At 35.8% G+C, this 13,772-nt stretch overlaps 1 protein-coding gene across 1 annotated transcript in view; it reads right to left on the bottom strand.

Annotated features, from left to right (window-relative positions):
• LOC126923449 (zwei Ig domain protein zig-8-like) overlaps positions 1-13,772 on the bottom strand; it is a 418,101-nt gene that overhangs the window by 188,412 nt on the left and 215,917 nt on the right. Inside the window, exon 3 of the mRNA XM_050736913.1 lies at positions 9,179-9,389. Coding sequence (XP_050592870.1) covers positions 9,179-9,389 — 211 coding nt within the window. The remainder of the gene's footprint in view (positions 1-9,178; positions 9,390-13,772) is intronic.

Raw genomic sequence — 13,772 nt, 5'->3', positions numbered from 1 at the left:
CTCGAAAAAACTCGAGCCGTTTGGTCCAGTTTTGAAAAAGTTATCCTGTTTCGAAGGGCGCTTTTTCGAACTACTGCATATCTTTAATAAATTCTATTTAGAATAGAAGTTTAGGTTAGTTGAACGCGTTTGAAAATCTGTTTCGTTTAAGTATCACATTGGTTTTTCTTTGCCATATTTTTGCTTGTCGCAAGTTTTCCTTCCCTTGCGCCCTGTAATTTTTCTTGGCGTCCCTGTACCTCTTTTTACCTTTTTCTTGCTAGAATCTCTTTGGGTCTCATTGTGTCTTTTCTTATTGCTAGAATCCTTTCCCTAGTGTACCTACGCTACTTTTTCAATTGCTACAATCCCGTCTTTGGCGTGCCTGCACTACTACTACAGCCACTTTCTTTACTGCTACAGCATCTTTTGCCAATGTTCTTGCACTAAGTTTCTTGGTATTACAATCCTTTTTCTGTATCTTCGTGCAATCTTTTTATCACGTAAAGGTCTTTCCCAGAATTATCTGTTTCTTATTACAAAAATTCCTGCTTTTTCAGACGTTAGAAATAAAGTTCTTAAGCAGATACTGTGTTCGATAATCCGTTAATGGATATAAGTATGGATATAGTAAGCGAGTAAAAAGAATATGACGAAGTCGCAAGATTACCGTGTTCTTACCTCGACTGGTATCGAACCCAAGATTGCTTTAACATTATCGATGTTCTCGTATGTTTATTTTTCCAAAAAAAATTGTCAGGGTGTAGATTTAAATATACCGCTTTTTTTTTTGCTAATTACTGTTTTTACAGCAGTATATTTAGGTAGAAAGATGTATTCACTGGTGAAATTGTTTCCGGACAGAGTTCGTGTTTAGACAATACCATTTACATGGCTCATCCTGTATGCAATGATATCCGATCGAAATGTAGCACAAACGACATTATGACACGAAGTATCTGGTCGATAGATGAAAAATGATTAATTATCGGTATCCGGCTGCTATGTCACGTAGACCACAGTAGGAGGAATCGTTTCGAGAAATGGAGCTGTGGAAAGTTGAACGATTTTCGGGGATGGAAAACATTGTTAATTCACCTCGAATCGAGCAACGGGGTAATTTCGTGTCGGTACCGGCTCGTCAGATTGCATAATTGATCGCGATGTTATGCTCGGCTAACCAATATTCATTTATAGCGGAATCATGCTGTAATGCCTGCCTATTCGACGCGCTGTCTCGTAAATAAATTACTGGTATATATACGAACGAAATTCTATACCACGCCAACTACCACCTCATTACTAGTTCACCCACGATCGATTAATGCGTGCATGGAATTTTAAGATTGTTAATAGACGTGAAAAATAGTATAATATTAAAGATAGTCGGCTAAGTAAGGTGTTCGTGTGGAGAAATGTCGAAGCAAGGTTGGGCAATTTTTGTTTGAAATCAAAAATACTAAAACCATATTGATATAATAACGTAAGATCAAGAATTGTTATCCAATATCCATAAAAATGAAGGAAATCTGCAACGTTCGGAAAGGAAAAAATATCCAGAAGTCATAGTATATCAATTTCTAGTGTTTCGAAAATAACAAAAAAAGAAAAAAAGAAGGCAGAGGAAACAGATACAATTGTATTATTCATTTTTTATCATGGAACAAAATGTCGGCGAGCGCTTGAAAATTACTCGGTAGTATGAAAAAATATGTTTCACTTGTGATTTACTATTTTCCGAATAAAGCACGGTCGAATAAGAAAGCATAATTTTCGGCCATAAATTTCTCCTGTTTTTCACAACGGACTTCATTTCGTTTCGTTTTATCAAACATTTTCGATCAAGTTCATGCAGCAATTATTCGTATCAGTATTTTAACATGGCTGAATTCTGTGAAAGTGGCGCAGTTTTCCAAATAAATTGAGTACATATATATATATATATTTATAAATGGCAATTAATAGGAAAAATGTGTAAAACAAAATTTTTGTAAACACGATAAATAATATCTGTCGTTTGAAGTTGCAATATTTTTTAAATAACATAAATGACTCTTAATTCGTTTTTGCAAGTAGCAATTACATATATATTTTTGCTTTCCATTTTCATGGGCTATAAACGCAATAAAGCGCAAGCTCAGCGAAACTTAAAAATGAAAGAGAAATTTAACATTTCCCTTCCCCCTCTTCCTAACCCTATGCTATCATTCATAACATACCAATTAAACATATCATTAACATACCATTAACATACCAATTAAATAATCATTAATCATAAAATTTTAAAGCAGAGCATGATCCTATTAAAAATAAAAATGAAATTGATCTTGCCACGTGCAAAATATCTCCACACGAGGTTTACACGTGGATTAACGTTATGCAATAATTATATTACGTAGAGAAAAGAGAAATTTCTTTCCTACTTTGATATCCACGCGATCATTTAACCAGATACTTCCTAATTTCCTCTGTCTTAATTAACATATCCAAGCATCACCCACCCTTTTGCTCTAGGCCTAGCTGAATGAGATCACTTAAATATTTGCCTTTTCAGCACAAAGTTACCGAAATTAAAAGAGTCGAAAAATAAATATAGCAAACTATTTAAAAAAATGTCGTTTAAAATGTACCTTTTATTTTACCGAGAAGCTTTTTTTTACATACAACAAAAAATAAAGTAAATATTTAATATTAAATGATTCTTTTTGGCTGCGTCATCCTGTATAGTTCGTATTCCTGCACTCACTGTTGCACTAAAAGTAGGTAATTTGCGCTTTTCCACCCTTGCCGCGTCGCTAAAATATCTTGCACTGGGTTACGATCGGAACCGATATCACCGTACACTGACCGAAAACCATTAAACCGGCGTGTCTCGAACGGTGCCGCGTCATCGGCAGCGTGGCTTGACAACCCGATGAAAATGCTAATTAACTGGCGCGGATTTGGCAAACAATAACGTTGTCAGCGCGGCTGGGCAAAACCAAAACAAGGTTCGCTGCGATCCAGTGCAGAACTCGCTGTTGAGAGCATCCTTTGGACATTATGCACGCGCCACTGCAACCATGATGCTTGCTAGCGACGAGAAAGGGGTTGTAGAACGGTCTACAGATCGTGCTGAGAACGTATATTTTAGCTATTAAGCTGTTAAAGCCGCTGTGACACCAGGCAAAATTATAGGCTTAAGGATCGATGCGAACGAATGACATTTTTGCAATTGTGTCACAATGTTACACCTGTTCGCAATTTATGCACGTATACACGCATATCTGCTGGAAGAGTAACGTGATTAGCAAAAGTAAATTTTTGAAGAAAGTGGGGATATCTAAAGCCAAAGATTAATTAACGATTTTAGATTTTACGCTTTCCGAATTGAGCGTATCCGCGTGAGACATAGATTTTATCGTCTAACGGACAATTCAGATGCCTACCATTTTTTTCTGTTCACTGTACTTGCCCTGTGGTTTTTTCGGGAAGGGTGGAACGTTCGAACCAACCCTAACTGTCGATACATCAATCGACGTCACCACTCGATGCTTTTATTCAAATACCGCGAAGACTTGCAGCGACGAGCATACAAACAGCAATGTTTCGGTTACGTAACTTAAATTTCGGAAAGATTTAACTGCAATTAGACTTTTCGATCGTATTGTAACTTAGAATTTGATAGAAAGACCACTTCGTTGGAAAATGAGGATATTTATTGCTGTAAATATAATGGTCGTTTACAACGTATACGAGTATAAAATTGCCAGCTAACAGGTAGGTAATATCAGGCGGAAGACGAAAAGTAACAGGCAAATTGAAGAACATTGATTCATCTAGAAAAGCATTGTGCGTTTTTCCTGATGCTTGGTTAGATTGATGAGCTATTTCGCGGTCAGTGGAGTGTGTAGATGCAAGGGTAGATTGGTGGATTTTTGGGGAAGGTTTCGTTGAACTCTGAATAGAGTGAGATTCTCGAGGTTAGCGCGAGATCAGTCGGATAGTGAATAATCTGGACTCGTTGAATCCTCATTGATGGGACGCCCTTCCGGGGAAAGTTTATTAGAACATCTTGTGCGTAAAGTGTATTTGATAGTACTAAATAATGGAAAATTTCCTATTTTGTCTACTTTTCCTATATGAAAATCTGAAGAATCTGTGGTCGAGGATGTGAACGAAAATATTTGCTATATCTTGGGATTTGTACGAACCTCTATTGGATTTCTCTGGGATTTTTATTGGATTGTCCGAAAACTCAGTAGTATTTTCATTGTGATTTTCTGTCAAACAATGAAACGTTCAAACAAATACTTGCCTCAGTATTGGGGACAGTTAAGAAGAAACGTTAAAAGTTGAAAAGTTAATAAACCAGTTATTAAGGATGTGATAAGAAAAATAGTGTATTTATAATTATTGCATTTCCAAGGAAGACGAAAAATGTGACTTGTAATAATTTCTATTTGTGGTCGTCACAGAATATTACGTCACAGAAAATTATTTGGTGTATTTGCGTTTTATATGTTAGAAACACGTAAATTCATTTCCCTATCGATTGTCGCTATCTTCTATCTTGTTGCTAACTCGATTCTTTTTTTCTTTCGATGGCTACTTCATTCCTTTGAAAAATCATCTCGATCTTCTCCAATACCATTCCAAACTTTCGAACAATGAAAAATTTGTATCGTCTTATTATTCTCACGCTATTAATTACAGAAATTCCACCCCGCTACTATTAGCTGTCCGATATCCGGCCACTGCTCATATCGATTCGACCTAGAACGCTGGTTCTAGACCGGCAGTTTCCCTTTAAGATTCCACCGATACAAGAAACCGATACGAACATATCATCGCATTACGTGAGTAAAGCAACTGAATTTATTTTGCCGCAGTTGATTAACCTCATAACGTGCAATTTTTCGCGACCTAACCGCTGAAAGGTGTACAATGTTGTTTGTAGTTCTTAATACAATAAAATTCATGTGAAATGAATGAAAGAAAGTAATTTTAGAAATATGGGGAAACGTTATTGTTTACGTTGGTACAAAAAATGATACTCACGTGGTTAAGGGTTTAATTCCTAAATACACGGGTGACTAAACAAATGGTTCAAAATCGTGTCAGTGGTTAGTGTTTTATTGCACTCGTTTAGATCAACATCGGTGCAACGTCAACGAAGAGAAATATTTCACCAAAGATTAAGCGATTGGCGGCTGTTCTCATTTTTAAACTCCTTCCCAGGAGGTTACGAAGATGTAAATTAATTATGGAGGATCCTGATTTCAAATGGCGGAGCGGAAGAAAACGGACGCTGCGAAAAGTGATATAGTTTGTAATTTCTAAGGTCGTTGGTTATTCGTTTTGAAAAATTGTTAGCAAAATCTGTTCTCTTACTTCGCAAGTGATATTTGATAATTTCGTGCGATATTAAATGTGCTATAAAAAGTATTATTTCTATGCTTTCTCTATAACTTTTTTACACAACCATTTAAAAATAGATTTTCTATACTTTGAAGCACACTGAATATGATGTACCTATAACAATTTCATGTAGAATAATGTTACACAGAATTTGGTATAAATACTTTCTAACAAATTTAATTTCTAATTTTTAACAAATTGTTAAATATATGGAATAATACCTACACTAAAGAAAAAGAAGATTATTGTTCGTCAGTTTGTGAACAATTCTTTATCCACCGTTTAATCATTTTCTATACGATTTCTGAAGAAAGCGAGTATTTAATTTATTTAGCACTATTAATAGAGTACTCAGTGGAAATTTGATTAAAAGTGCTTGAGTGGCTTGGGAGAAAATAGGTCATGCAGTATGAGATTTCCCCATAAAGATAGATTGTGGGTTACCTTAAAGTAAAGTTCGATGGTTTCAAAAGGTATATATAATAAAATTCTAATATATTATTTTTTAATGCAACCATTTCGCATTTTTAATGGTCATGCTCTGGTTATTGTGATTGCATTAAATTGTAAATTTGTAAATGCAAAGAAAGCAACTCGTAATGGACAACGTGATTTTTACATTGCGTTGCAGCATAATTCAGTGACATTTACATTTTAATATATATTTAATAGTCGTCCTTTAGTAAAAGAATTAATTACAATTTTATATTGTAATATAACTCGACTCCAAGCGTGCGATGTTCCACAACTCCAATAAAATATCTTTTTCCCTGACATCTCCAATGAAATATTATGAAATTGTCATTTCTCGTATTACATTTCAAACAAGCTTGATAATTCCAGTCATGGATTTACTTGTTATCATTCTATTATTTTCTTAAATTATCAATTTCAATTAAACATACTTCGACTAAATTTTCAGCAACGAATTATTAAACTCAACAATGTTTTAAGTGTCTACGTTAAATCTTTATAGTTGATCCCCTTTTTTCGTTCAATTAATCATGCAAACAATAAGTAAAAATAAAAAAATATTATAATTTCTATAAAGTCGCTGATTAACGACAGTGTAATAATGTAATTATCACTGGTATGATAATATATAAATCGAATAAGATATAAGAAATATAGATATACATTTTTATACAAAGTGCACCACACAATATCATTCAATCCGTACAAAATCTCTTTTTATTCTACAACATATATGTAATATTAATATTACAACCTATATCTAAACAATTTTCAAATTATTTCATTTAGTTAGATAATAAAATGAGCGTTTCTTCCATCAGTTCGTTAGATTCGATAAATTTTATAAAACAACTTGAAAGTTGTTGCAACGTTACCAAAAATTAAACGTTATCAAATTAAAACACAACGATGATAAAACCAAACGTGAAACCCGACGAATTTTTCAGATTCAGCTAAAGGTCCCGGCAAATCCCTTATAACTTATCGCCGCGACAAACGTCGGCTGTTAACCCAACTAAAACACGCTCTATCGAGGGGCAACGAACTCGCAACCCAGCCTCGAGGCCAACAAATCTCTCGCCTACGGGGTGCACGCGTAAAGTTTCGAGACGTGCGTTTTTGCGCGACGGATTTGTAAAATTGATTTCGCCATCGAGTCCATGCTTTACGACTTCGACGAAGCAGCCAGAAGAAAAGCGATTTATTTCGCGCCAACTTTTTCGTCCGGCTACACCAGAAGAACGAGCACGAATTGTACCTGTATTAGGCGTGCGGGTACGCATGACTCCGCGATTCTACACGGCCAAAGGCAATCATTTGGCTAAGGCGTTTCCATCAAGCAGCTTATCGAGCAGCCACCACCCCATCCGAGTTCGTTTCCATCGGAATACGACCCCTGAACGCGTCTTTCCGGCCCCTTTTCCTTCGTCGTCCCGTTCTTTCGCGATTTCTCAGCCCTCTGTTTCCCCGTTATCTCGCCAAGATTTGAACGTCAACGCTTGTCTCCGCGAGTCTGCATTCGCCCTGTTGTTCAGGCAAGCTAGATAAATTCGCTCCGCTCCTTTCTCCACTGCCACCGCATGTGAATCGCGATAGGGACTGACCTGACACGAGAGCTTGGAAAATCGGCCTTTCCTCTCCTTTTTCCTTTCCATTTTTTTTTTTTTATTGTCCTTTTTTTATGTGGGACGATTTTTCATGGATCGTCGCGACTATCGTGGCTTTTTGCTTGCCGCATAAGTCGGAATTCGTGCTTGAGATGTTTTTACCGTGCCACTCGTGCGGCAGAATGTTGTATAGGTTTCTTTCTGGTTGCATTCCGACGTTCTTTGCAAGGGATCACGTGATAGAACGCGAGATTGTGTAGGTAGTACGGAGAATGATATAGCGAGGTCACAAAATCAGTGAGAAATGAAATTAATTTTTATTGTTGGAGCTAGCGAACAGAGAGAAATACAAGGATTTAAGAATTTGAACTGTGGACAAGGATCGTACGAAGAGATTTTGAATACGGTTAGTTTAGTGTACTTTGTGTGGTATAATAAAATATATCTGCGCAGAGCGCTTTTAATTTCGCAGGAAACCGACGTTGGGCGGCACGGTTCACAAGTTTACGAGAATCAAGGCTACAAGTTGCAAAGTTATTGAACTGCAAAAGATTAAGTTGCCGGTGAGGCAGTTATGCCAATATGAAAGCCTTCCGGAATACACGGAACCAAGTTAGCTTGTTTATAGCTAGCCTTAACTCTGGCTTCCGATAGCGCGGATACCTTATTTCTGTCTTCGCATTTTATTTCGCAGCCGTGAGACATCGGAAACAGGAAGACGAAACGAGAACTCCGAGTTATCGTTGTCATTCCATCCCTAATGTTTCGTGCAGAGGGTTGTGTAAACGAGAACTAAACGGCGAAAAACTTGTTATCTGATTCCGCTGAATTAGATATCTCCGCCCAGTTTAATATTTAACCCAATGCCAAGTATATACTTAGCTAGGTGAGTTTCCCCACAAGGAAGTTCGGTCGTTTGAAGTAGTTTCTGTAGACTAGCAGTGCTATCGTGAGGTTTGAGAATTTAGCTTACTTTAAGCTTTGTAGAAAGAAAAATATTCATTTAGATAAAAAAAGATTCTTCTCATCTGATAAGCGTATTTAATATAATAAGCGATATTTAAACGAAAATGAGTGAAACTTGGTTGAAACAATCACATGTAGTAAATTTTAATATGTTGTCGATCAGATTTTAAACGAACAATTAAAATATATCATTTATTTATTCCATATTTGTTTCTACCATCGCGTTTCGAAAATATAAATTTACATAAATGTCCGCAATTAATTTGCAATGATTAAATTTTGAACGGATTAAATTTTAAAGCTGTAACATAGTACTTGTAAATGGCAATTTAATCAGAATTAAAAGTCCAATTGTTCCTATACTCAACAATTGCTTGCATCATAACTTGTCAACCAAACAACTGCTCAAATATTTAAAGAAAGATCTGACCAGCAAAGAGAAGAAACGTGATCGATTGTAACGTTGAATCTTCGAAGCTCCGTGACAATACTTTCGCCACGGGGCAAAAATACACAACCTGAAAAGCCTGCTGTCGAATATTGTCGCAAACAATAAACGTCGGTAACGATCCACAAATTGATCGGTTTAAAAATTCAGGCTATGGTAATCCGCAACACAACCGAGCACGGGTTCTACCACGATGGAAAATGGAGGATGGCCCGGTTGAATTGGCCGGATTTCGCTGGGAAATGAAAAACGACGCGAGCTAAGCGACTTGTGTGACCGCCTGAATTATTCAGAATTCACTCACCGACCACGTTGAGGCTGTAGTTCAACGACATCTTTGGCTCGGTGCTGACCTGGCACTCGTAAACCCCGGAGTCTCGTTCCTGAGGCGACTTGATTTGCAGCGTCCAGTTTTCAGACTTCTCCGGATGGATCACTTGAAACCTCAGGTCTGAGGTGTACATCAGGATACCGGCGCTCAGGATATGCATGTCCCTTTTACGCATCCAGGACACCTGCAAGATAAACAAGAAGCGCAGCATGTAAGCCGGTGATAGCTCTGAGTCTAACTTGAGGGTCTGCAGCTGCAGCCTTGACCAATGATGTATTCTATCGGTACATTTTGAATTTGAACATAATCTGGGATTTATGCGAGTTTGGTCAGTTAGGTAAGCACATTGTTACTCTGTGCCTCATCGGTCTTTCGAATATAAGAAAGTACGGTGATCTGCGAAAGTATTGTAACATTCGACATATAGAAAATATTTATATAAAATCCGTAACTTGGGGAAAATAAATTTTTTCGAGTGATTCTTCCTTTTCAATAACGAAAGAAAATGTTTTTCGTATCCATATATTTTTCTTCGATTTTTACTATTTATTTGTATTTGTTTGTAATGATGTTTTATCTATTCCCTAATTTGATTATTTCTGTCGTAATGTATTTTTTCCTGCTTCAATCTTCATTATTTCAAATACTCTCGTCACTGCTGAGTTAACTTTGTGTTCTGCGTCAAAGTAGTGAACAACAAATTCTCTGAATACTTACACATGAAATGTTTTCTTCTAAACGAGTATAATAAATTCAAGATTATGAAACGAAACGAAGAAAATACACAGTAAGCTGCGCTTTTCTTCAGTTTCTCGAGGAAATAATTTAACGATAAACTTTAATTGCATAGCGTAAAAATTTAAACGTTAATGAATGTGATGAAGGGCATTCTTTTAAGTTACTTATATTTGAAAATTATTACATTAAAAAAATTATATCAATTATGTATGTTTTATACTATAATTGTTAACAAAATAACATCTTTCTTTCCTGTATCCAGATTTTTCAGGAGTTGAAGTCAGAATATTTACCGACATATCTCTCGGCGAACAGAAAGTGTTTCGTCACAACGTAAGGAAAATAAAATTTCAGAGAAAAGAATACAAATTCAATTTTCGAGACGATGTAGCTTTGCCGACACTCCACTTCAATTATTCACACCACGATGCATTACTCAGTGCACACTCGTTCAAACAACTCTTTTCAATAGCTTTCTGTTTTGACAGCAGACAGATCCGCTTACGTTTACGTTTCACGTCCGACCCTCGACCCTTTTCTACACTTTTGCCTTAACTAAGCAGACAAGATTTGGAAACTTAAATAGTAGAAACTTTCCTTCCAGAGAAGTGGAAATAACTTAAAGAAAATTACGAATGTGTTACAATTGAGATTATATTAATCTTATGACTGGACTAACTGGATATTTATTTATATTAATTGTATCTCTCTCCATCAAGAAATCAAGTAAACTTGGTGATTTAGATCTATGGTGAACTAGCTGGATATTTATTTATATTAATTGTATCTCTCTCGATCTAAACAATTCTTTAGAAATTAAGTAAAGTTGGTAATTTAGATCTATGGTGAACTAGCTGGATATTTATTTACATTAATTGTATCTCTCTCCACCTAAACAATTCTTCAGAAATCAAGTAAAGTTGGTAATTTAGATCTATGGTGAACTAGCTGGATATTTATTTACATTAATTGTATCTCTCTCCACCTAAACAATTCTTCAGAAATCAAGTAAAGTTGGTAATTTAGATCAATAGTGAACGGTAAGACAAATGAAGTCGTTAGAAATCGACGTTATTTCCTCTTAATAATATATTGATCTAATATATATATATAAGCGCGAGATAACTTAATTGTACTTTTATTAAAAGTCACAGCATCTCCCAAGATATTCTAACGAGATTTATTTTCCACGCTGACGAACTTACATGGGACAATTAATAAAATAAATTGTTGCCCATGGTACGTTACTCATCATAGAATTTTACTACACAGGAAACTGTCTAACCACGAGGCTGGTTGGTGCATCGTTTTATAATTAATTTCGCGACTGCACTCCCTCGCGATACCGTTACGAGCTTGCAATTACGAGCATTTCAGACGTTCCCACAAGCAAGAATCTTTGCACGGCAATTACACTAGGTGAGAATTAACACCATCGTTCAGAAGCACCTACATATTAGGGGATCTTTTGCTTCTTCTTTTTTTTTTTTTTTTTTGTACGAAACGTACTATTTGATTGATCGATTACAATTTTGTATTCAATTTCTGTATTAAATTCAAAAACAAAATTTTAAAGCATTCGAATATTTGATATTTTCGAGCGAGTGTGTAACTCCAAGTACAGCGCAAGATAGCGAAAATGAATCGTGTTTTTGTTACACAATGAATTGTTAATTATTCGGGGAATTAATTTCATTGATATTTCACATCATATCCGACGTAAATGTAATTATTACAAAATGTAAAGTTACTATCTCAATGTTGTTATTTCAAAGTAATTCAATATGTTTATATTAGTTCCATTTAAGCTTGTTGGAGAAACAATCTCGTATAATTCAGTCGATATAATGCTCGTTCCGGAATCGAATAAAAATTCAACGCATGCATTCACCGGGGACACTAATACACTTTTTACGCAAACATTAGCATCCAAATCGCTTTGATTCTGAATCGCTTTATCCACCGGTAGAAATTAAAACACGACCCGCGCATCTACAAACTTTACCCCTTTATTTCTTTCTTATCGCGAACCCTTTTTTCCTCCCAAAACCACTATTCACATTATAATCGTTCCCCTGCTTTTTATTCGTCGCTTTACCCCTCCTTTTAAATGGTGATTTTATAGCTAGCCAACTGATAAATTCGAATTATCGCTAATACTGAAAATTTTAATCAGTTGACACAACTTTGTTTCTCTTTCGTGCAACTTCATCCAACAGTACCATCACCATAGAGAATTTTTTAATCCAATAAATCCAATTTAAAAATAAAATGATAAGAATAATTTCCGTAATTAGAAGTTTCCCCAAGAAATTCATCGCGCAATCATCAAACGATACGTACAATTACCAGTTTATACATACACAGCTATCACTAGCAGTATCGACCATGAGTCATCGTGTCCTATTAGGAAGTTGGATTAATTTGACTAATTTGAACCTCTCGGGACAATATCGACTAGTACTTATTAGTTACAGCTGTCTGGCTCTAAACACTATACTAGAGAGATAGAGGAAGAGACAGAGACGGAGAAGTTGGAGGAAGCTTAGAATTCACGTGTTCAAAGCTATTTGATACGAAGTTCTATTTTATGGATTGGCCATCAGGGACGTTATTGATTCCATATCAGTCTCATCGTCATCGATAGTCATCGAAGTGGCGAGGATGCCGCAGTTAGACGCAGCATGGCATCGATTAATACGTTTACCAGGATGATTATTGGCAATGCCTGTTAGGCATTAGTAAAGCAATGTCCACACACTGAGGCTGTATCAAAGGAGAGATTGAACAACCGCATTTCGCTTGGCTTGATAGAAATGTTTTATGTAATTATACCTTGCTGTTCTCTGGTGTGCGCCCAGGGAAGTATAAATTACTCAAATTGCGTCTAATCTTTATTTCACGCGAAACGAAAGAACTTTAAAAGTATTCGTAAAACGCTAGCAACTATAACAGTCACGATGAAACTTTCAGTTATGAAACTTTTTAAATATGTACTTTGCCTTCTAATGGAACGTTTCAAATATCTGACACGCTTTTAAAGAAGTTTTTCTCTTTCATCTTTTGTTCGTTATTTTCCTATACATATTCGTATAAACTATTTGCATTTGAAGATCAGCACTGAACTTGAGGACAGAGATATCGGGCGTAAATTTTTCATTATTTTTAATTTTAATATAACTCTATGACTCTGTAAGGGAATATTTTAACGTAAAATAACTGAAATGGGGAAGAACATATTTTAATACTATGACAACCCATATTTCCTAAATTATGAAGAAGGTGAAAAAATATACCTGTGACTCAAAAATTAAACAAACGGACAATTTTGGTAACGTAAGATTAATTGACAGTGTATTGAATTTTAAAACTCTTGTCCTGTAAAGAATGGAAAACGTGGCTTATCATGTTCCTCCCCTATAGTCTTCATTTATAATAGCGTAAAATTTTTTTGAAAGTATGCTAATCGATAATGATAATTCTATATGCTGTGCTGCTAATAAAATTCAATACAAGATGCGTTTATCATAGCGAATTGGCCTTTCATACCCTCCATTGCCTTTTTATAGCTAGTTATTTATCGGTGTAATAAATTTCCTTAGACAAGAGCTGCTCGAATCTCCGGTTAAAACAAAACGATTGCTCCATATATTTCCTGGAAGCTTCTTTCTCGAGGTGTCGAACGACCTGTCAAATTGTGCGTGCAATTTTCGACATTGTTTACAACGCTATCGACGAGCGCTTAATCATTTACGAGCCCGCCGAAATACTCCAATCGACGTTCATTCGAAATTGACGAAAATCGATCTTGTCAGCTCCCCAACTCTCC

The sequence above is a fragment of the Bombus affinis genome, chromosome 13, assembly GCF_024516045.1.
Source record: "Bombus affinis isolate iyBomAffi1 chromosome 13, iyBomAffi1.2, whole genome shotgun sequence".
In the NCBI taxonomy this organism is placed as follows: domain Eukaryota; kingdom Metazoa; phylum Arthropoda; class Insecta; order Hymenoptera; family Apidae; genus Bombus; species Bombus affinis.
Note: the sequence above shows the minus strand (reverse complement) of the source record. Positions and strands in the feature narration are given on the sequence as shown.